General features: G+C 46.7%; 2 protein-coding genes across 2 annotated transcripts; one reads left to right on the forward strand and one right to left on the reverse strand.

The window, feature by feature from the left end:
• Positions 1-2526: 2526 nt before the first annotated feature.
• LOC117242237 lies at positions 2527-3108 on the reverse strand. Its single transcript, XM_033508742.1, has one exon. It carries the CDS (start codon positions 3106-3108, stop codon positions 2527-2529), a length of 582 nt encoding a protein of 193 aa, XP_033364633.1.
• Positions 3109-8537: 5429 nt separating this feature from the next.
• Positions 8538-11494, forward strand: LOC117242249. The gene is made up of 6 exons (XM_033508769.1): positions 8538-8890; positions 9260-9384; positions 9563-9787; positions 10915-11050; positions 11122-11251; positions 11310-11494. Exons 1-6 carry the CDS (start codon positions 8627-8629, stop codon positions 11393-11395), a joined length of 966 nt encoding a protein of 321 aa, XP_033364660.1. The 5' UTR covers positions 8538-8626; the 3' UTR covers positions 11396-11494.
• The last annotated feature ends 11339 nt before the right edge of the window (positions 11495-22833 follow it).

Genomic DNA, 22833 nt, shown 5'->3' on the forward strand with positions numbered 1-22833 from the left:
GATCCAAAATTCATCCTTCACCGCGATCATCGTCACCGATCACTCAAAGAAGACTGATAGCGCAAAACTCGAGTGATTCCATTAGACCGCTCCATCAAGAATCGATTTCGAAAAGAGGGAATATGAAGAATGAAACGGATCGAGGAGATCAGGAAACGGATACGAGGAAAACTTCGCAACACATCCACGTGAAAGTTATAAGCCAACTAGCAGGACGAACCAACGGTTGACCTCGAAGCAACACAGAGGGAAATTTTCACCATCAAAAAGGAGGAGAACAGTGAGCGAGTGCGAGGGCAAGAGAGAAAGAGAGAGAGAGCGTGAGAGAGAGAGAGAGAGCGCGCGAGAAAGAGAGAGAAAAGAAAAGGGAAAATGGCGAAAGACACGAGTAAAAGCGAGGGGGATGCGAAATACAAGAAGGAAAATGCCAGAAAGAATTTCATACATTTCATATACATACAAGCATACACGTTACGTATACATACACGCATACGTATACACATAAGGTGAGAAAGGAAGAATGAATGACGAATAGAGAGAAAGTAAAAAGGAGCGAGAGAGAGAGAGAAAGAGAGAGAGAAAGAAAGAAAGAAAGAATGACACAAACACGTGCATAACAAATAGAAAAAAAATGATAGGCTACAGTGCTGCATACGTATTTAAATTAAAGGAGCATTAAATAAGCATGGATGTGCATTTTAGATGTATTAGAGGAGTTTCACCACACATTTAGTATTAGTTGTAAAACTACTTCGTAGTCTGACTTGGGGAGAATCTTCGGAAGTTGCATTTTCTTCGAGAAAATTTGCCTTCTTTAATTCTTTCGACTAGACTTTTTTATCGCGAAAGAATTTCTAAGCTTTCAATGCATTATTTTTCATTTCATAAATGACTCGTCAAAATGAATTTCTTTTTCTTAAGGAACCTGTAACAAATTACTAAAAGAATTCTAATATTAATCGGATAATTTTGGCCTGATTTTTCCTCGATTTTACGATAGATAACATCGATAAGATTGTTTTTTCTCGAAGATTTCTCCCCAGTCGTCTCCCTTGAGAGAAACGCGGTGGAGATTATCATTGTCATGATCATTATCACTGTCATCGCCGTTTTTATTTAACTTGTACGTGTTTTACGCAATCTATCGACGACAAGCAAGTACTAAATGAAGTAGGTATATAATATATATAATTTGTTAAGACGGGGAACGAAGAGCAAACATATTGTCATTATTTTATTGACGTCGTATTATTTATATCGAAGGAGTACCATAGTATATACAATAATTATTAACGATAAAAGATCGACTAGTGTATTTCGAACCCGACTGACAACAATTAAAGAATTTAATTGCGCTGAAAGCATTTGACCTAGCTTTTTTACTATCCCGTACAAAAGGCTCCATCTTAAAATTGCAGATGAAGAGAAAATGGAAGAGGAAGGAAGAATATTCGGAATTAAACAAGGTATATGTCTTTTATTTAAACATCGAGTACTTCAACGGAAGGATTATTAAAAGGGAATATTTCTCATACTTTTCATACGATTTTTTCTGTCTTTTTCATACTTTATTTAATTCAGCTTCATTACTATTCTCTTTCGCTTCCGCGTTGTTCGAGCAAGCAGATTTAAAAATGGTTTGTTTCACGTAAAAGTATTTTCTGACGTGCACAAGGACGTCAGACAATTTGCAAAACACGGTAGTCATTGAAAAACAAAACAAAAAGGGGAGGCATAGAAAGAGAACCTTTTTTTTTTTATTAACGTGGAGGAAATCCGTACGGACAGCAGGTCGCTCCTGGGGAAAAGCGGCGCGGTAGTGCCGAACTCCAACCGACTAAAACCTCCACGATGACCGTCCCGGCTGCGATCAAGAGAGGCCCGAGAACCGGTGTGAGCGACACACCGCCCCCCTCCCGCCGCACACAATACATCCCCTATGGAGCGGTGTCCGGCCATGACACACCGCGCCTCGTCGCTGAAGCCGCCGTACCAGGCAGTCTGGTTCCCCTATCGGACTGCTTGGCGGCCCCGAGGCGCAGAGCTGCCAGCGCCTAAGTTTGAACCCCACCGGGGGGCGTGGCGGACCTAGCGTGCCTCGCCGAAATGCGTCAACGGCCTTTGCCGCGTCCTCGCCGGCCGATCCTCTCGGAGTCCCGCACCCTTACCCTCACCGCAGCCTCTTTCCGAAGTATAACCTGCTCACAGAACGAGGTTACGGCCCTCCTCCCTCTCTCACTCACCAACAATGCCCCAAGGATCGCCGGCTGCGAGAGGTCCCATCCGATTTCCACAATGAGGTAGTGGCGCGGCAGCGCCCACGCCGGGCAGTACTCTAGCGTGTGCTGCGCCGAGTCCACACTCGCATCGTAGTGGTGGCAACGCGTGGTCGCCTCTTCCCGATTCGGAGCAGGTACTCACCGAAGCAACCGTGTTCGGTGAGTACCTGCGTCACCCTGTAGGTCAGGGGAGGCCCGCTACCGTCCAACCAAACGTCCCATTTTGAAAGGACGGCCCCGAGGACCCTTAGCCCGGCGTACCCGCTCTCGTGTCGAGGCTGGCGCGCCATCTGTCGAGCAAAACCCGCCGAGCCCGAACCCTAACGTTGGCGCCCACAGGGCCTATCCCGCCCGACAGATCCGGAGTGTGGAGATAAATCTCGCGACATCTCAGGGCCTGCAATTCGAATGGGGGAAACCCAGCGTGCACCGCCGCTGCTGCCGCCAAAACGTTGCGTAAGCCCCTCACTGCCCAGATGGCCACCGTCCTGTGCAGCCTCTTGACCGCTAGGAGACTGCGACGGTTGGTCATCAGGTTCTCCGCCCAGATCGGAGCTCCGTAGAGGAGCCTCGATCGCACCACGCCGGCGTACAGCCGGCGCACTCCGACGTCGGGCCCGCCCAGCCGACGCAGCAAACGTCCTAAGGCATTCGCCGCCGCCTCAACAGACGGTGCCAGGCGCTTGAAGTGAGCGCCGAAGGTCCAGTGGCTGTCGAGGGTCAGGCCCAGATACTTCATGCTGGTTTCGACCCCGATCTCAGCCCCCTCCAACCTCAGGCGATAACCCGCTGGAGGCGTCCCGTGATCGGCCCTGCGGCAAACCCACATTGCCTCGAACTTCTCAGGGGACACCCTCAGTCCCAATCCCTTGATCTAGGCGACCACGCAGGCCACCGCCAGCTCCGCCAGGCGGATGGTTCTACCCCATGCCGTGCCTCAGACCAGCACCAATGTGTCGTTGGCGTCCGAAGCACCGCGTCGCACGCGATGTTCCACAGCAACGGACCCAACACCGAACTCTGCAGGACTCCGCGGGGTACAGCCCTCCCGGTCATCCTTCCGCTCCGGACGGTGGTAGACGATATTCCGGTCCCGGAGGAATGCCCGGACCACACCTCGCAGGTACCCGGGTACCCGATGAAATTCGGGGGCCCGGCATATCCTGTCTCAGGGGATAGCACCACGTCCAGCGACATGGCCAACGCCACGTAAACACGCCGCTCGGCCCCCTCGACAAGGGAGCGGACATGGGCGACAGCGTCGGTCGTAGACCGTCCTCTCCGGAAACCGAACTGGCCGTCGTGCTGTCCGGGGACACCCCGGCACAAATGCGACTCCAGGCGGGCAGCCACCACTCTCTCCAGAGCTTGCCCGCCTCGTCCAAAGAGCACAACGAGCGGAAGGCGGAAGGCGAGTCCGGAGAGCGTCCCAGCTTCGGCAGCAGGACCACCCGCTCCTCCTTCCACGAAGCGGGGAATTAATCCCGAGACAGGCATCCATCGAACAGACGCATTAGTCTCGGGGCTAAGACCCCGGCGACGTCCTTCCACAGGCGTGCCGGAACTCCATCGGGACCCGGAGCTTTCCGCGCTCCGATCCTCCCGACTGCCCCGGCCAGTTCTTCCTCGGTAATCCTCTATTCCGGGGTCCAACTTCCCGCGGTGACACGTGATTCTTCTTCCGGCGGTTGAGGCTCCTGTTCTTCCTCTTCGGTAAAGCTGCCATCTCCCTCGACGTGCCGACGACCTCCTCCAGGAACCGGGGGTCCATGCTCTCCGTTAAGGGAGGCGTCCATGGACGGAGTTGGTTCAATACCATCTTGTAAGGGTGCCCCCAGGGATCGGAGTCGAGGCCGGCCAGAAGCTCGTCCCAGGCCCGCCTCTTCGTCTCCTTGATGGCTCGTTGTATGGACCTCCGCGCTTCGCGGTGGGCCTCGTACAGACGATCCACCGTGGCTTTGTCCACACGCCGCCCATGGCGGGATTTGGTGTACCGGCGCCAAGCGCGGATGCACGCCTCGCGGAGACGAGCGATCTCCTCGGACCACCAATATACAGCGCCGGCGCAGCGCTGGGCTCCAGACCGCGGCATACTAGAATCGCAGATCGCGTGCATGTCGTGCCTCAGCCGGGTCGCTCCCGCTGCCGCGTCCTCGTCGGTCGGGGATTCTTCCAACCTAGCGACGGCTATGGCGGCCGCCGCCATGAAGTCGTCGTCGCGGTGGATCACCGCCCACCTCGGGAATCTTCTTTTCCTTCCCGGTGGGTCGATGGGCCCACGCGCACCCAGCGAACGGTCGCCCATCGCGCCGCCAACCGCCACCTTCATCAAGATGTAGAGGTGGTCCGAAAGGGTCTCCTCCGGGGAGACCTCCCAACCGGAAACACGGCGGGATGCAGCAGGGTTTGCCCATGTGGGGTCCACTATGGACTCGCCCCGCCACGCCACACACGTGCTGGACGACCCCCGGTTCATAAGCCGGAGGCCGAATGCGGCCGCCCAGTCCTGCACGTCGCGCCCCCTCCTTCCGTTGGTCCTGCGGGAGCCCCACGCCGTTGAGTCCCCGAGGACCAGTGACGGGTAGGCGCCCAATCGCCTCGTGCAAGCCCCGAGTCCGTCCAAGAAGGAGGCGTATTCTGTCCGGCTGATGTTGGGCGACACGTAGACGGTCACTACGGCCAGGTCGGCCCATTTCACGGCCACGAAGCGTCGTCCCCGCTCGATCACCGAGCAGGAGGGGCTTCCCGCGATCCCGGTCCAGAATATGGCGACCGAACCGATCAGATCCCCAGCGTCTCGTGATGCGTCGCGAATGCTGTACGGCTCGGCCACCGCTCCCAGACCGATCCGCCGCTCCGCCAGGCTCTGGAACATTAAGTCCTGAGGCCGGCGAGAGCGGTTAAGATTGCACTGCAGGAGCAGTTGTCCTCCTCCTCTTCTTCCGCCCACGTCGGGGAAGGCTCCGTCTCCATAGCCTCCTCCGGGCCGTTTCCCTTGCAGTCGGTGTGTCCGATTTCTCTGTTCTCTCTTCTGGCCTTCGTGGGGTAAGTTGACGGCGGCATCGTTTTTCTCCTCGTCACCGCGTACGGTAACGCCATACGGTGCGACGCGGGCAGGCCCAGATCCGCGCGCACCGGACACATGGGTACTCGCGCCGAGCAGTCCCTGGCGCGAGTCCTTCCACCCCGCACCGGTACAACGCTCCGACCGGTCGGCCGTCGATGTGCACTCCCGGAGCACGTGACCTATGCACCTGACGCATTGGAGTCGGCGCGCAGGGAGAGGGGAAACCCTCGCCGCTGATCAACCAATGTTAATCCTACCTCCTGGTAGGGCGTCTTCTCCTCTGCTGATTTTCGTGGACGCTGTCAGCGGGCAGCGTAGCCACACCGACCCGAGGCCCCAAGGAGCGGAGCGTATAACTCCCACGTTGACCTCGTCGGCGCGGTAGCTCCCGGTCTCAGCAACGGCGGCTACCACCTCCTCCGAGGTGACCAAGTCCTCCAGTCCGGTCACTCTTAGCTCGGCCGTCCTTCGCGGCACGGTTACCTTGGCGGGCAAGTCCTTCAGCGTGGCCGCCATTCGCTCGGCCAGTCGCGATGCTTTGCTCCCAGCGTCCTGGCCTGAGATGTCGAACAACAAACCACCGTGATCGCCCTCCTCGGTCGTAACTCCGCGATATCGAGTTCGGAGAGCTTGACTTCCCTCTTCACCACCGACATCGCATCCCTGTACGTGAAGCCCGAGCCGTCCCTCACGGCGAGCGATACCGCGGCACACCGTGGGGGTCGGGGAAGGCCCGGTACTTTCTCGCCGTTCGTGTCCCGCCTACTATCGTTACGTCTCTTTCCTGCCCCGATAGCTCCAGATCCATCGCTGCCGCTGGCTCCTCGCATGGATTCCCTTTCCGTGCGGGGGCGCACCCGAGGCCGAGCGTCCACCTCCGCGGAAGTCCTTGCCCTTGTTCCGCCACTTCTTCTTTCGTCCCCCTCCTAGAGATGATCCCCACCTCCTGTCCTTCACCGTCGTTGTTATCATCTTTGGCTGCCCTCTCCGTGCATTCCTTGGTCAGCCGTTCCACCGTCTCTTGGAGACGACTGACTTCTCTCTCCAGAAAGCGCACCCTCCTTCGCGGGTATGCGATGTCCTCCTCTTCCTGATCGTAGGTTGGTTCCGCGTCCTTCACGGTTATTTGCTTGTCGACCGGTCCGATCCTCATTTCGTCACTCCGCGTGTCGTCGCCGCCGTCGGCACCGCCGCGGATGGTAGAGGCGGCGGCGACCACGGTGGCAGCCTCGGCGTCGGTGTCGGTATCCGTCCCGCGCCTCGCTTCCTCTTCTTCCTTTTATTGGGAGCCGGCAGTAGCGCGGAGTCCGGATACCCCCCGAACGCGCCCCCCTCGCCGCCGTCGCCGCATCCCACCCCACGAAGATCCCGGGCCGACGGTCATAACGTTGGGTTCCTCCGACCCTCTCCGAGACCCCCCAGTTCGCGTGTCCCCTTCGCCAGACGCATGAGCGTGTCTGGGGACCTGACGGCCCACCCCCGGACGGCCACGGTTGCTCGATGACGACGCAGCAGGGCCCGCTTTACAACCCGCGGCTGCGCCGGTACTGGGGTATCCCTCCCCTGCACCGTAAACGATTTTTTGGTTCGTTTTTCTATTCATAATAGTTCTTAAGAGATCGGCGAGATCGTCAACAAGGATTTCCATCCTGGTGCCACTCACTCTTTCGCACCCTGCCCCAGTTAAGGCTGGTGTAGGGTGACGGGGAGCCCCACAAGAAGGTGAGGTGAGTGGTCTTGGCAGATATGGGCCCACCACCTTCTCCGAGTTTCTCCCTTTCGGATCGGAAAACTGGCGGGGGCCAAAGGCGCCGACCAGTCACCATCCGGCTATAGGAGAATATCAGATTCATCGGGGTTTCCCAGGGCGTGGTCATACGCCCTGAGAACCCGTAGCCGCTTCGTGCTCCTCATAAAAAGAGAACCTAGCGTTAATTCTACGTGGAATAATCGTTAACGAAGATTCAGATTGGCACGTAGATTGTCAATTTGCAATCGTAAACGAGGGTGGATCCCTCTAGTCGTTGCACGAAACAGCCCCTTTCGCTCTAACAATTTCACGAGAATCGTCCTCTGTACGTGTTTCTCATTCGAAAAATCCATTCTATATTTAATTTAATATTCCTAGTATCATTGTTCGTTCGAGATTTCCCGAACTCCTTTTAAGCGTAGAAGTTGATTAAATTCGGTTGAATAATTGAAAGAAAAAAAATGAAAAAGATGTAAAAAAAATACATAACGTATTTAAAATATTTTTCATAATAGAATAAACAGTGGTAGAGTAAGTAACCGTTCCAGTTAAAAATTGATATGGTATCGATGGATTGGAGGTGGAAAGGAACCGCGTTGAAGAAATGGGTGCGAGCGATAAGAGTTAGCTCGATGATTGTATTTTAACAAGAAAATCCTCACGGCTCGTTGATCACTACCACCTGCTCCATGTGATAAGAAACCAGCGACACACATTTATGGCAGAGGGAGATCCGTTCGTGCGTCACGTTTACATCGCTCACTTTTTTAATTTCAAACATATTCCCTTCTTGCAAAATCCTCATAAAATTGCGAAACGAATAATTTTCTTTATATAATCTTTTAATTTCTTATTTCAATTTAATGTTTATAGACTTGACAATTTTTCCCCTTTTTCGTCACTCTTTTCCCTCGAATCGTTAGACATTAAAATAAAACCGCTGATTATTCTGGCTGTTTTTTTTAAACTTTTTCTTGCGGAAATTCTTTTTTGCTGGTGTAGAAAATAGATGAGAAATTGTTTCGATGCCCCTTTCCACGAGTTCGGGTAGATCTCGTTTCAATCAATCGGTAGCCCAGATTCTTGTTCATTTCACACCCCCGTATCGCATCATTCCCGTGCGCAACCGTGTCCTTTGCCTCTGTGGAACCCCGTGAAAGGATCCTGGCACAGTTCCACGTCGACCATCAGGACCGTCAGAAGCCTTAGAGAACTTTTTCAAGATTTTCGATATCTAAAATAATAATAATAATAATAATAATAATAATAATAATAATAATAATAATAATAATAATAATAATAATAATAATAATAATAATAATAATAATAATAATAATAATAATAATAATAATAATAATAATAATAATAATAATAATAATAATAATAATAATAATAATAATAATAATAATAATAATAATAATAATAATAATAATAATACAGGAAGTTCTTGGAAAAGGATCGGTAACATCTTAGTGATTATTTTACGAATATTCAAAGTTTCGAGACACAGCGACCGATTTATCGAATGCCATGACGGACGTGAATAGCAACAAAGTGTCCAACGAGTCTTCGAAAAAGTCGCTCGAACTGGCGAAGAAGGAGTTACGCGCGATAGTGACGAAGATTGAGGAAACAACACTTCCTAGCAGGTCTGTGAAATTGTTTCGCGCTCAATGTCTTCTTAGACCCGGAGGATCGAAGTTCCGCAGGAGACACCTGTGGATCTTGCTGATCCTCGCGTGGATTCTAGGTCAATTCCTCTGGAATTACGTGCACACCGTTCGTTACGACAAGGTGAGCCACGAAATCAATCCTTTTCGTTAAAAAGAAAGATAAGAAAATCGACCGATCTGAGCTTTAAAACAGATCAATCCTTGGGGAAATCGTTTTTTCAGTAAAAGATTTGTTTTTATCTTTGCTTCTTTCTATACGTACTTCAATCATATCATTTTTGTCACGCGATTGTAAGAGAATTTTTAATTTTCTGTCTTTTTTTTTTTTTAATAGAGTTAATCGTTGTTTGTGATATCTGACCTATTTTCGAACAATTTTAGTAAACATTTTGGCAAAATATCGGTCTTTATCCTTGCGTTTCTTCCTATTCTTAAATCGGTTTTTAGCATTAGTAAATCGATTTTTGTTAAGGGTTGAATATTTTTCAAGTGCCTGGCGGAAGTACCTTCGTTCACGCAGAAAATATTCCGGCCAGCCGAGGATTGTTCAATGTGTCGGGACGTTCAACAGGTTGACAGGATATCCAACGTGGATCCTGCCATTTTTGAGGAACGGTACTGGCTCGTCCAATTCCCCTAGTTCTTGCTCCACTTACGCTCTTGAATTAATTTTAATCCCCTCTCGTTCTGCTTTATTCGTCCGTTAATACACAGAAGTATATGTGAAATTCAATTTTATTATTTTCTATGTTGGAATCTTTTTCATCCTTTTGTGCTCTCTTTCGAGGAATAGATATGCGTATTCAGGAAGACCGGTAGTGATTACGGATGCCATGACTAACTGGACAGCAACGGAAACATTCTCGTTTTCTTTCTTTAAATCGTTGTACGACGGAGAGGACGCGAATTGCCAGTTTTTTCCTTATAAAACCGAGTTTAAAAGTCTTCAGGACGTGTTCGATATGAGCGCTAGTCGATCATTGCTGGAGAAAGGGACGAAGCCATGGTACGTGGGCTGGTGAGTACAATTTCCATTGTAATTTTCATTTATTTCATTTTTCTATTTTATTTAATCGATTTTATATGTACATACATGATACATGTGACATAGATATAATATAATTCATTAGTAGCCGAGATAACGTAGATCACGAGTAAGATTCTTATAACGCGAACGCATGTTTCGTCGAAATAGTTTCTGAAAACAATCAAAATAACTGCGTGTCTATTAACGAAGCAAGAAGTATCTCTATTAACGAGGTAATACTGTATTACGATATTGTGCTATATAACCTAATTATAAATAAACGCTGGATTAAAATAATCGTATTATTTTGTAGCATTTCTATAGATTATATATAAAATAAAAGAAAAGATATAGATCTATTTTTTTTATTTATTTAATTCTTTACATTCACAATTTGTCCAGTTTGGACATTTGGTAGAATTTTTTAGCTGTTTGATCGTCATTTAGGTGGCAACCCCCAGTGGGATACCATCTTCGTGTTTGTTAGGTATAGATTTATTTGAAATTTATTTTAAAGAAAAAGGGTAGTTTGTTAGCGCTAGATTAGGAGAAAGGATATAGGGGATGGTATTAAATGTCACTGTCAGTTAAATCTGGTGATGTTTTTTTGGCCAAGGTTTTAGTAAGTGTCCCGAGAGTCTGGATGAACGGTGCCCGTGAAGAAGGCAGTTTTGGGGCTTCAATAACTGCCCTAAAGCTCGCGCGTATGCACACAATCCGGCTAACGAGCTTCCAAGCGAACTATGTAGTTTCCAGCGGCCCGTATTCATCGAAACAATTACCTAGAAACTCATATTCGTGTCGAGCGACGCGTTCTTCGTTACCTTTCCTGTCTGATAACTTCGCATTGTGAAGTGGACTTTGTATTGTTTTGCACAGGATGATATAAAAATATCGTTACATGTTAAACAAGGGAAGAGAATTAGAATCTATATCTTAAAACAAAGCGAGAAAAAAAATTTCGTACATTCGTTGCTAATAAACTTAGATTCATAAAAAATTCTGGTAATTTGGTTTGCAAATAGATGCAAATTATTAAACATGTATATATATATAATAAACTAGCTGATAATAAATAAATATAGAGAAATACAATATAATTATAATTCTTGTTAAAGGAGTAACTGTGACGAAGAAATTGGCGGTGTGCTCAGGAAACACTATCAAAGACCGTATTTTCTGCCTGTCACTGCAGAAACAGAGAAGACCGATTGGATTTTTATGGGTAGCCAAGGATATGGGGCCCCTATGCACGTAGGTACTCCTTCAATAAATATTTATTTTCATTCCCTCCTTTTATCGATGAAATATTTCGACTTTTTCAGGTGGACGACGTGGAACACCCTTCGTGGCAAGCTCAGGTCAAGGGTGAGAAATTGTGGATGTTGGAACCACCCAGAGAGTGTCATTACGCTTGTTACAGGTTGAAAGTCGTAGTACATCCTGGCGAAATAAGTAAGTCTGGCTCGATTTCTTCACTGTGAAATTTCCTAATGATCGATTTGTCGCACAGTTGTCCTGGATACCAATCGCTGGTACCATCAAACGGTAATCGTTTCCGAGGAGATGAGCATCACTATCGGAGCAGAATACGATTAGAGGAAGCTACAGGGACGTTCTAAGGGCATTTCGATCGCTACGGCAGCCTTTAACGACGATACGTGTCACCAAGATCAATAAAGTTGTTTTGTCTTGATATTCACGAGTCTGTCAGCCTGCGAATAATTTCTAATAGAAATTTCACTTGAACCAAACATTACGAACAAAGTTCTCCAATAACAAATTGTCCTGATAACTCCTACTTTCGATTGACACTTTACAAAATGTCTTATATTTATCATGATTTAATTGCCAAGAATTTTCATCGACCGTTGAATAATTTCCACTTGCAAATGGAATTTTACAAATTTAATCTTTATCCATCGCAATTTGCAATACACGGTCCTTCAACTTTGAATTTACGACGCTGAACGAGCCGGAAGACGCGAATGGACTAAGCCAGGATGCTCGACGCGGATTCCACGGTCCGTGGCGAGCAGTTGATCGGTTTCCTCGAGGAGGTCGGCTGAACACGCGCCAGGTAACGTATGATCACGGGCACACGCGTGAATCTATCGAGTGTGAGGGGACGTGAAGGGGCTGCAGGGAACCCCTGCCGTAGCCACCACCTGCCGCCAGGTGCGACTTCACGAGACATCTGTATGAGGGGCCCGTGCCGCGTTTCCTTTTCACCGTTGAGTTCTCCGCAGTTCACAAGCTCGTTGACCGGTGTAGGAACATTAGGTGTCTGTCTGGAGCCGAGGACAGGCTTATTACCGAAGTAATTGGTCGAAGCCGACGTTCGATGCACGTTACTGGCCCTTTGATAAATTTGACAACTAGTTTCGGTTATTGTCTTCGGAGGGGCAGATTATGCAAGCGTTGAATTGATTTTGGGAGATCTTTTTGCATCAAATATGGAAGAAAACTAAATAATAAAGGTGATATTAGAGTAATTGATTCGAATTAAAGAGTAATGACACGTTGCTATACCTTTGATAAATTTGAGAACGAAAAGGTCACAGATCTATTGGCAGTGGTAAACGTTTTCTGCTAATACTCGTCGAAGGGCGCTCTTCCTTCAAATCCCTCGAATCTCTGCTCGTAATAATTCTTTTAATATTTGGAATTTATTCCAATAACTTTTATTACCTTAAAAGATATTTTAAAATATCCTTCTCCAGAAAGAATGGGAAGAAACAAAATTAGAATAAATATTCTTTCGACTATCGTTAACTACAATTAATATGATTTACCAAAATTTTCAATCAAATCGTTTAATGGCTTGTTACGTGAAAACGATCGTAGATTCGTAGATGGCGACTGTGTGCAGCGAAGGCAGATGCAGCGGAGAATAAAAAATGGCCGGAAACGGGGGATGCATCGAAGGAGGCCCGAGGGCTTCCTGTTTCAACCTAATTACATTCCATTCGACGCGGGCTATGTAGGGGGTGGAGACTGGGTGGACGCGCAACAAAATCTCGTTAATTCATAAAAATTCTCCGTCCATTTCGCGGCAGTCTTTTTGCCCGCGCGAAATTAAAATCCTCCGCGCGGTCGAATAATCGATAGCGGAGGAACGCGCGGGATTCCGTCGATCGAACTTTCCTGCTTCTTTTTCTGGCGGATAAAAATGCGAATTTTTATCGAATGCGGCTAAGTGGAAAAACGCTTGTGCTGTTCCTAATTCTAAATCGATATTTGAATTTAAGGCAATCTTGGTCGATCCCTTCTTTCAGTCACGAATTCGAAAACATATCCACTGCAGTAAAATGATACACTACCGTTTACGTATCCAGATACTTCGACCGAATTACATCAACGATATCTAAATTTTATGTTGCCAGATTATTAACTTATATTTATGAAAAAGACATAGATTAGACATAGAAAAGACATAGCAATAGCGTATTCTTCTACGTACTATACATATATTCTTTAGTATACACTTGTACTATTTAAATGCCAATATCAGGATATTCAGCGTATTTTATCACGGTATTAGGTATACAAGTTCTATACAAACTTTACGAATTCTTATTGTAAACTACAGAACCGAGAACCAGGAAAGGTTGATTTCTATTTCAAATAAAATCTAGGTCGCTGTGGATTGAGTTTTCTAAACGGAAGATCTGCACAAATCGAACGAGATCATAACGCACGAAGCTATTTCGCACCGCGAGATGCGTCATTCAAGAAATGAAGTTTAAGGGGTGCGCGGAATGTTCTCGATATTCCATCAAAGGAAGCGAGGAATTTCAATAACAGCAAACAACTAAGCCTAAAAAGTATGTTAAAAATAACCACAACATTTTTTCCAACAACCGCGTTTTATTATTCTATCTCCTTTAAAAAACGAGGAAGAAACCGCTGTAAATTCGTAGAATAAAGATCGAAAAGGCAACGCTAACGCGAGTTATTTATTTAAAAACCGACGCCAGCGAGACACGAAAACATCCCGTGGACAGTTCTAACAGGAAGATAAGTCGATAAACCGATCGAACTTTCGAGTTTTCGCGTGGTAGCAGCACGAGCGATGTGATTCGCTGTTTGCGGCACAGTTTCAGAAAATTTCAATGGCCGTCGAGGGTGTAGGGTGCGCTCATGGTTCGCGATGACCACCGACCGACGGTTGCCTGTAATGGCCCGTATACGTGTGCCTAAGCGTACGTACGCGTTTCAATCCCCACCGTGCATCCCTCGCAGCGTTGCCGGCCTCTCGGTCTCACCCGTTTGCGGCTATGTACAAATTTCACGTTAGATACATATGGTTTCCCTGTTTGCATCTTGCTTTCTCTCAATCAGCAACACCTACAAACGTGTTCTTCGGAGGTTCTCCCTTGTCCCTCGGCCCCTGTTGCCCTCTTCGTCGTTTCAGCGCCCCCCCCCCCCCTCCCGCGTCCTTTCCGTCTCTCTGTCGTTCCATATACTTGTGGTCGCACATACTTGGCGCGTATGTGTTAGCAACTATCTGCCTCCCTTTCCCTTCGTCGCTCTGCGATTCTCTTTCGAGGGACACGTACGGTTTCACAAGCGCGTCGGCGTTGCGCTCAACCCTCCTGCCAACCGTACACGAATTTCTGCCTTTCTTCTTCTGTATCCCATCTTTGCATCTTTTTCACGTGTTTTCACGTTCGTACATGAAATTCTTCTTCCATTTTAGCTTTTTTACGCGCTTATACCTTGTTGAATTTACGGGGTTAGGTTGGGGTTAGTTTTTGTATAGTGTAGAGTGTCCACGGGGATATCCATTTTATTTCGTTTATTCTGTTCTCTTCTTTGTTTATCGCTCTTTTAAATGGGTAAGTGTAAATGTTATTTGAAAATGTTTCAGATTATTTCTATCTTCCTCGCCCCTATAAAGTTAACTTTACACGAGTATCTATCGTGCAACGGACAAGCTTTTATTTTCTTCTCTCTCTCTCTCTCTCTCTCTCTCTCCCTCCCTTTCGCTTTAGAGACCTGTGCGCGTGCATTTTACTTTCACCTTTTGCCTGTTCGTTCGCACCACGGCGATACCCAACGCTCTCTCTTCGCACCCCCGCCGTTTTCACACATCGCCATGTTTATATGGAAAATCTGCACAGAGTTATTATTAGCCGGCCCTCGTTTCGCCGTTTGTATACTGATCTTACGCCCACGCTTGTCCCTTTTTCCCTCGACCGTTCTACTGTTTCGTCATTAGAGACAAGGTAACTCTAAACTATCATTATTTGCCCACCATATTAACACCCTTATCTCTCTTTTAAGCCGGTATGCAAATTTTATGCTCGTGTGCTGCCTCTTTGTATATTTATCTTGGATATACCGATCATTTCTTCTTCTATCTTTATACTATGTATAATAGTCTGTGGTGGTGAAATAGCGAGGTCGTACATTATTGCATTAAGCGTTGGTATCGATCGATGTCACAACAACATCGATTAATTCTGTTTTATCTGGTCAACATTTCTTAAGGCGCTATTTAAACAATTTGTAGAAAGATTTGTAGTTTCGTGCTTGATTAACTTTACGACCTTGCTATTGCTCTGTTAAAGAACATACGTAACGTATATACAAATTCGCGTGACTTCGTGGAAACGATAAATTTGTAATTATATGACTCTTTAACCTTCTTTACTCTGTTCTGTTCGTATTCCAAGATTCACGAGTCGAAATCTACAAATCTGAATTTTATCACCTTACTTCGCCTGCACAGTTCCAAATTACGTTCTATCAATCTCGAATCTACCACTGGGCTAAATCTAACCAGTTTCAGCCATTTCCGCGCGAATTATCCGCTTTCGTTCGCTGTCTATACGTAAAACTTCCCGCTGTTTCTATCTTTTTTTTATCTTATGTTCCTTTAATTCTCTATTTTCAAGGTCCGTTAATCGAAATCTACAAATTTACCGATGCTTGATATTCGATTTCAAACTACGTTCTATCAATCTCAAATCTACACTCTGACCAGACTTGTTCTATGATTTCCACACGAATTATCTATTCTCGTCTGTTATCCGTATGAAAAACTCTTTCTCGCTCTTTTTCATTTTATCGTCAATTCCTTGTTTCCGAGATGAATCAATCGAAATCAATGAATTTACCACTCGATATTTCCCATCCAATTCAAAACTACGTTCCATTAATTTCGAATCTGCCTACCTACCTACTACGATCAGTGATTGTACTTTACGATTTCCACGCGAATTATTCGTCCTTGTTCGTAAAAGTGTTCTTACACCCTCGCCACTCTTTTCCATTCTATTTTAATATTCTAAATTTTTCGTTTCCAAGATCCACCAGCCGAAATATGTGAATTGTCACGAATTAATTCATCGATCCCTCACTCTTCTCACCCAATTCCAAACTACGTTCTATTAATTCCGAATCTGTCCCTTACTAACCCGTTTCTACGACTTCCGCGCGAATTATCCATTCTCGTTAGCCACGCATACGTACGCAAAACTCCTTGTCCACGTTCTCACCCTCGATCCACTACCCTCTGCCTCGTTTCCGTGTTTATGGCAGCATGCGTTTACGTGCATAGGCCGGCCGTTCTTCCTCTTTCGCCCTCGCCACCTCACGTTCCTCTTCTCTGTCTCTCTACCACGGTTCGCGTGTAACCACACACATAGTGCTTGGTACATAGGAGTCAGCCTGCGCTCGTGTACCTCCTCTATGTACATACGTATATAGTACGTAGGCGCTTGGTACATACATATCGGTCGTGCTATCGATTATTTTACCCATGTGGAACTTTCCCCTATCCTCCGGTCGCCCCACTAGGCGTCGCGACGCCCGGTATAGAGCGCGATATCGACGTTACATCGCTGCCTGCCCCTCTCCTGCCTCTCCCCTCCACTGGACTAGCCTCAGGAACGGCGAAACTGGACGACGCTATCGTGCCCTCGTTTCAAGATCGACCCTCGATTTTTCCACGTTTTTTCTACTCGCTTCATCGTTTACACGATAAACGTTCTTTGATCGTTATTATTATCAAATATTATTCGCGATTAGATATTATTTACTCATGACCAGACTATGGACTCTTTATGCAAATTCACACTGTTATGGAAACTATTACGAAGAAGAAATCTAAGCAGAGATTTGTTTAACACTGAATATTCTAACGAGAAATTTATTTTGCGAACGTTATCTATCTTTGCGTATTACGCGCAGTTTGCATATTTTTGTACATTAACACTTTTTCATAAGTGCAGGAAAATTCACCGTGTAGTTGTGATACTCCGTTTGAGAGGAGTGGATCATAGGGGAAAGTTGGATCATGGAATTTTTTAGCTTTACCCTTCATAGAAAGCACGGACTTTTTCAGAGGAACTTGTGCTACGTTTTGTGAAATAGAGTTTATGTAGGTTCAGGTTGTAATTTAAATAGTCAGTTAATCATTTAACAGGATAATAAATTAACCTGTTATTCCTAGTGTAATATCGAAAAATAAGGATAGAAATTTTTTTTCGATTACTTACAATTTATTAATATTAAACTGAATATACAGATATAAATTGGACAGAGAACGATATTTAACGGAAACTAAATGCAATACTCGTATCTATATCAAATAACTTTACAGTTATTTGATCACTCTCGTCACAACGAATCTAACACACACACACTCTCTCTCTCTCTCTAACAACTCTATCAATTCTCACGACTCTACTCTTCGACGACTCGAAACCTCTAACGACTCTACTCTTCGACGACTCGAAACCTCTAACGACTCTACTCTTCGACAACTCAATTAGCTCTAACGACTCTACTCTTCAACGACTCAATTCGCTCTGACTCTCGCAACACACTACTTTTCGACTCGCATACTCTGACCTCCCGGTCGTCCGCCCTTGGAACACGAAACCGTCCTTCTGCTCTAACGTTGTTTCTTATTTTTCTCATATCTCTGTAAGAACTAGGTGACTTTAATCACATAAACGAACCACAGAAGGACGACGTACACGGTTTTTTCTATTTTCAACCGATCTCTAATTCAAATCTATTCTACGATATTACACTAGTTACTTTGTAATTTGTAAAATCTACTTGTAGGGTGTCCCTTTTTTTTTTTATTATCAATTCTTATTGTCACGCAAGGTAATTTATTAGTAATGACAACTTACTTGTTAAACTTCACTTTTCCAATAGAGCCTTTGAGATGAATTTTTCTGTTAACGATAGATAAATATAAAATTTGATCAAATTTGAAAACAGATAGGACTTTGCGTTCTGATACGATTTCATATTTATTTAAAACTAAATATTATAATGATTCAGGAATGTTTCTAAAAGATTCTAAAAGACTGGGACGTATTCTGCTGTTATTTTTTTTCGAAAGGATTAAAATTGCTCCTTACAGAACCGCAGGGTAACATAAGACAAGTGTATATTCTACTTAAACGAGCAAACCAATGAGAAATCGAGTCGAGATTCCTCGAGATTCCACAAAAAGTGGCGTGTCCTTTCTCTAAAAATTGACTGCTACATCGAAGGGAAATCGAGCGGCGGCTCGCGAATCGCGTGGGGTTTCTCTCTGTCGGTTTGCTGGGGCGCAACGCGTTTTTATTTCTCGCTGTTCGACTTGACTGGCCGATATCGATTTTATTCGGTCGCGAACGCCGATGGATTTCGTGCGGATTGTGTTCTCCTCGCGTGGCTCGAAATCGGTCACAGGTGTGTGACCATTTCGATTCCACCGATCGATTGGGTTACCTGTTCTGTCTCGTGCGCTAGTCCAGCACTTCGCGCGGGAAAATATCCCAAAGTTCGCGTGCGCTGTTTACGCTGCGGAAAAGTTTTGTCACGATTTTATCAGTAATTTTCCAATTAAAATACACTTTGTCAAAAGTAAGAAAAATATTTCAGTCAGTATTGACGATAAAGGATATTTATTTTCCAAATCGTTTATTTCGAAATATTCGTTACTTTTGTAGAGGACTTGTGTAGAGGATGTTTGACCGTGAGATTTATTGGACGAGATTGCTCGTTGTTGAAACCGTCGAATATATTTAGAATAATAAATTAGTATACAGGCTATATTCGCTGAGACGCTCGTACACTGTATAAGTCGTAAAATAGGATCGTTAATGGCTTGTTAATTAGATTGATAGTTCGTTGATAATTGGTTGATAACTGATCGACGACTGACTGTAATTCTTCCTTGCGATCGCGTCCGCTTATTTATACTGGTCGGGGGAGAGCGGAAAAATTCAAATTCGTCTTTGTGCGATCGTTGTACGTAGCGGCGACATTGTTTTGCTCGGAGTTTATTTATTCTTACATTACGTGTATCCTGCCGATCTTGATACTCCGAGGCAATACAACAATATGATTTGTACCGCTACACTTTATCACATCATCAGACAGTTAAATACATAGTAAAATACATAGCGCTATAGAGAACTGAATTGTAGAAGTCAGCCGATATACTGCAACAGGGTAATTATTATAAAATAAAATTGACTTGTCGAAGGTTTGAATTGTAGAAATTAGTGCATGTATCGTTCATTACACGCTAATTACAATTGCGTTAATTAATTCGAATCTACCTAAGCGTGCAACAGTTTAGTTGCTTGTTTACCGTTAAATGAGACCTGCCCTTTAACGAACAAAAATAGCCGGCTAGCGTTTGCAGCGGTACAATAATTTACACGAAACGTGAATCTACAAAATGTCGAGCAACTGTCTTTTGTCGTAGAAACCAATCAAAACTTCAACGGCAATCGACACGATATCAAAGATAACAATTCTAGCAATGAAAAGATATTGCTAGTGATTTTTTGGAGTTCTACTACAATAATCGTTGTACATTCGTCGTATTACTTTAATTTTCATTTCTCCTGTACCAACGCCTGATTCTTCCTGTCCGCTATATATCTTTTGCCCTCCAAAACTTTACTCCCCTGACTCTTTTCTCTGATAATTGACTTCTTGATGTTCATATTACAGATATTTCCAGTTAATTGAAGCGCTTAAGGGAAACATAAAGATAGTGTATGTATCTTTCGCAAAAACAATGGCTTTTTCTATTTACACGCTCGCCACTACATTTCCGTGACAAAATACACAACGAGAATAACAACGACAACGAGATGACGAAAAATTTCATCAGGTAGCGAAACGAACCGTCGCGTCGTAATATTCAACAACAACGGATGAAAAGTGCGCAACGGCTGCAAGAGGACAGGTTTTCCTTGGATGAGCATCCCTTAGGCCGGGGGTACTAAGAACAGTCAGTCAGTCCCTGAACCACCCCTTCGTAGCGTTTCGACCTCGTCCCGCTACCCCTCCCGACCCGTCCCTCCTCTAGACCCCTGCGTATCGAGTTCGTTACAGATCCCCGTCGCAAGATCTCCACCCCTCTTTGTTCCCCACCCGATAGACCCCTTCTCGTTCACCTCCCCGCTGGCCCTGCTCGTCGCGAAGGACGCACGAAGCGGCTCGTCGGCACGTAGTAGTCGCGTTCGCGATTTGCGCAACTCCGTGCTCGCTTCCTCTTGTTCGAAAGCGAGCGGAATCCTCTCGCTCCCTCCGTACTGGGGTTGGAGCGCGCGCCGTTCCCTAATCCGCGGCTAACACACCTGCGATTGTATCTGACATCGACTCGTTAACCAGCTAATAGTTGACTGCAACAAGGATAATCATAAAAAAAGGCAGAAGGTTGAAACATCTAAAAATTCTTTTTCAAGATCTCGAGGCGGAAGATCGTGTTGCCGCGAGTTGCCACGCAGTTTCTCTCCTTCTTAGTCCACCGTTGCAGGGGTGGCATTCTACGAAGGGAGGATAACAGACAGAGAGAGAGAGAGAGAGAGCGAGAGAAAGAGAGAGAGAGGAGGTGAAGAAGGACGGTGAGAAAGGGTGACAGGTTCCGAAGGGGTGCGCGCACGCGTGCGCGTGAATGCGCACCAGCAACGGTACAGGCAGGGATCGCGAGTCGAAGAGGATCACGGTCGGGAATGTTCGTTCCGCGTGCTTCCAATCGTCCACGATTCAACGATTCATCGACCGATAGGCTTTGCTCCCCACCGATACGGCATCATCGCGGTCGAAGCCGTTCCTCGATGGCTGGAATCGAACCGGGAGAGTAGAGAGTAGTACGTACGGTCGCGACGAAATCGATCCGCCGTCCGCGCGACGACGCCTCTTACCGCCACCCCCGCCATTGATCCGACCTATCGACGCGTTCTCTCCCCAGGGTCTGTCGCGATTGACACGCCGCTTCGACCGATCGCTTCGAACCGATCGCGTTCAGACTGGCTAGACCGTGAGCTTTGCCACACGCGCAGGGGTCGCTCGCGTTCGAGAAGACTCCGGGAAGAGGACATCTCTGCTCCCTACCCTTGCAGGGACGGGGATGCGCGTTTCGATCGTGTAATTGCGTCGAAACCTGTGAACGAGACGCGCTGCTTGCGACAATCGCATCGGTACACGTGGAGCAACGCTGATCGATAGACCGCTGCTGTACAGAGCGGTTCCGCGGTTCGATTGTCGATTGATCCGGAGATTCGGTTCGAGACTACGAATTACGTTGGAGTGTACTGGTGGTTTTATCGGGGGATCGAAATACGTTCTAATTCGGATCATCGTTTCATCGGGAAGTATGTTTAAATCGAAGATTATCCGGAAAGACTAAAAAAATACGAGAAAACACCGTAAAGATTCTACAGAGTGGAACCGGTTGAAAGAAAGAAGAAAAATGTTTAGAAGATCACACACAGAGACGTTCGTGTAATATCTGAAAGGAAGTAAGAACGACAGTGGCATCGATTAGCTTTGGTTTCGTGGAGAAAAGAAGATCGAGGTGGACACTCGATAATCGGATCGAGCTCGGAGACAAGGACGCGCTCATCGGTCGAGGATAGGTCGCCGGGTAGTCGATGTTTATGCTCGAAGTATCGGCGCATCGAGCAACGTTGGTCACGAGGTATCGGAAAATCGATAGAAAGCTGACTGACGCCAGAGCAGTAGCAGCAACGGCGCGGCGCGGCGGCGGCGATGCTGGTGGTGGTGGTGGTAGTGGTGATGGTGGTGGTAGTGACAATGTCGACGGCGCGCACGTAGCGGTCCCTCGCATCCACGACGACGAATATGCCATCGTTGGCGACATAGACTCCGTTGGGGGTGGCTCCAGTCGCTTCTTTCTCGGCCGGGAGATCGAAATATTCCGCGGAGACAATTTCACACCGAAGTCAATTTCACGCATCTTTGAGAGTTTGCGTCCACGGAACACGGCGGACGCGTACTTTGGAGAAGCGACAAAGAGAGAAAGAGACCGAGAGAGACAACGTGTCGTGGAAGAGGAAAGAAACAGAAAGAGAGAGAGAGAAAGAGAGAGAGAGAGAGGACGAACAAAGGAAGGAAGGAAGGAGGATAAGAGAGGTCGCAGAATACGCGACTGCGTTCAGCTGGTTAGTCGAAAATCGGAAGAAAGATCGGCTCGAATCCCGCTCGTGCGAAAAGGGGGTTAGGTTTTCACGTGGTGATCCGCAGTGTCTCGGAGGAAGAGAGAATCGCGCAGGTACGCTCACCGGTGGCTCGCGAGAGACCGAGTGGTGGTGATGGTGGTGGTAGAACAGGGGTGTACACGTCGGTGGCGCGGATGTGCCCGTGAGCGCGAGATGAACTGAGGGACACGCGAATAGAGACGATCGGAGGAAGTCGGAACGAAAGAGAGAGAGAGAGAGGAAGAAATCAGAGGGTGAAAAAGAGAGAGAAGGAAGGATATACGGAGTGGCACGAGTGGCGAGTCGCGAGGACGAAAAGAGGAGAGGATATAGTAGTACGGTACGAGTCGCACCTGGACCCGGAGGAATCGTGCTTAGAACGTAGCACGCATCAGGATTGTCGCGCAGTGAACTCGTGAACCGAACTTACGAAAGACCGAACGAACGTGTATTAGCGTGAAAGAAAGAGAAAGAGAGAAAGAGAGAAAGAGAGAGAGATAGAGAGCGTGAAGAACGCACGAGCCCGCCGCTAAAAGCGTGTAGAGTGAACCAGGTGGTAAAACA

This window comes from Bombus vosnesenskii, unplaced genomic scaffold, assembly GCF_011952255.1.
Source record: "Bombus vosnesenskii isolate JDL3184/JDL3185 unplaced genomic scaffold, Bvos_JDL3184-5_v1.1 scf7180000016272, whole genome shotgun sequence".
Classification (NCBI taxonomy): domain Eukaryota; kingdom Metazoa; phylum Arthropoda; class Insecta; order Hymenoptera; family Apidae; genus Bombus; species Bombus vosnesenskii.

Excerpts from the sequence above, each read along its gene's own strand:
- LOC117242249 (XM_033508769.1), top strand. The coding sequence starts at position 8,627 with ATGACGGACGTGAATAGCAACAAAGTGTCCAACGAGTCTTCGAAAAAG. Across the intron at positions 8,891-9,259 it reads ACACCGTTCGTTACGACAAG|TGCCTGGCGGAAGTACCTTC; the intron begins GTGAGCCACGAA and ends ATATTTTTCAAG. Across the intron at positions 9,788-10,914 it reads AAGCCATGGTACGTGGGCTG|GAGTAACTGTGACGAAGAAA; the intron begins GTGAGTACAATT and ends TTCTTGTTAAAG.
- LOC117242237 (XM_033508742.1), bottom strand. The coding sequence starts at position 3,108 with ATGTGGGTTTGCCGCAGGGCCGATCACGGGACGCCTCCAGCGGGTTAT.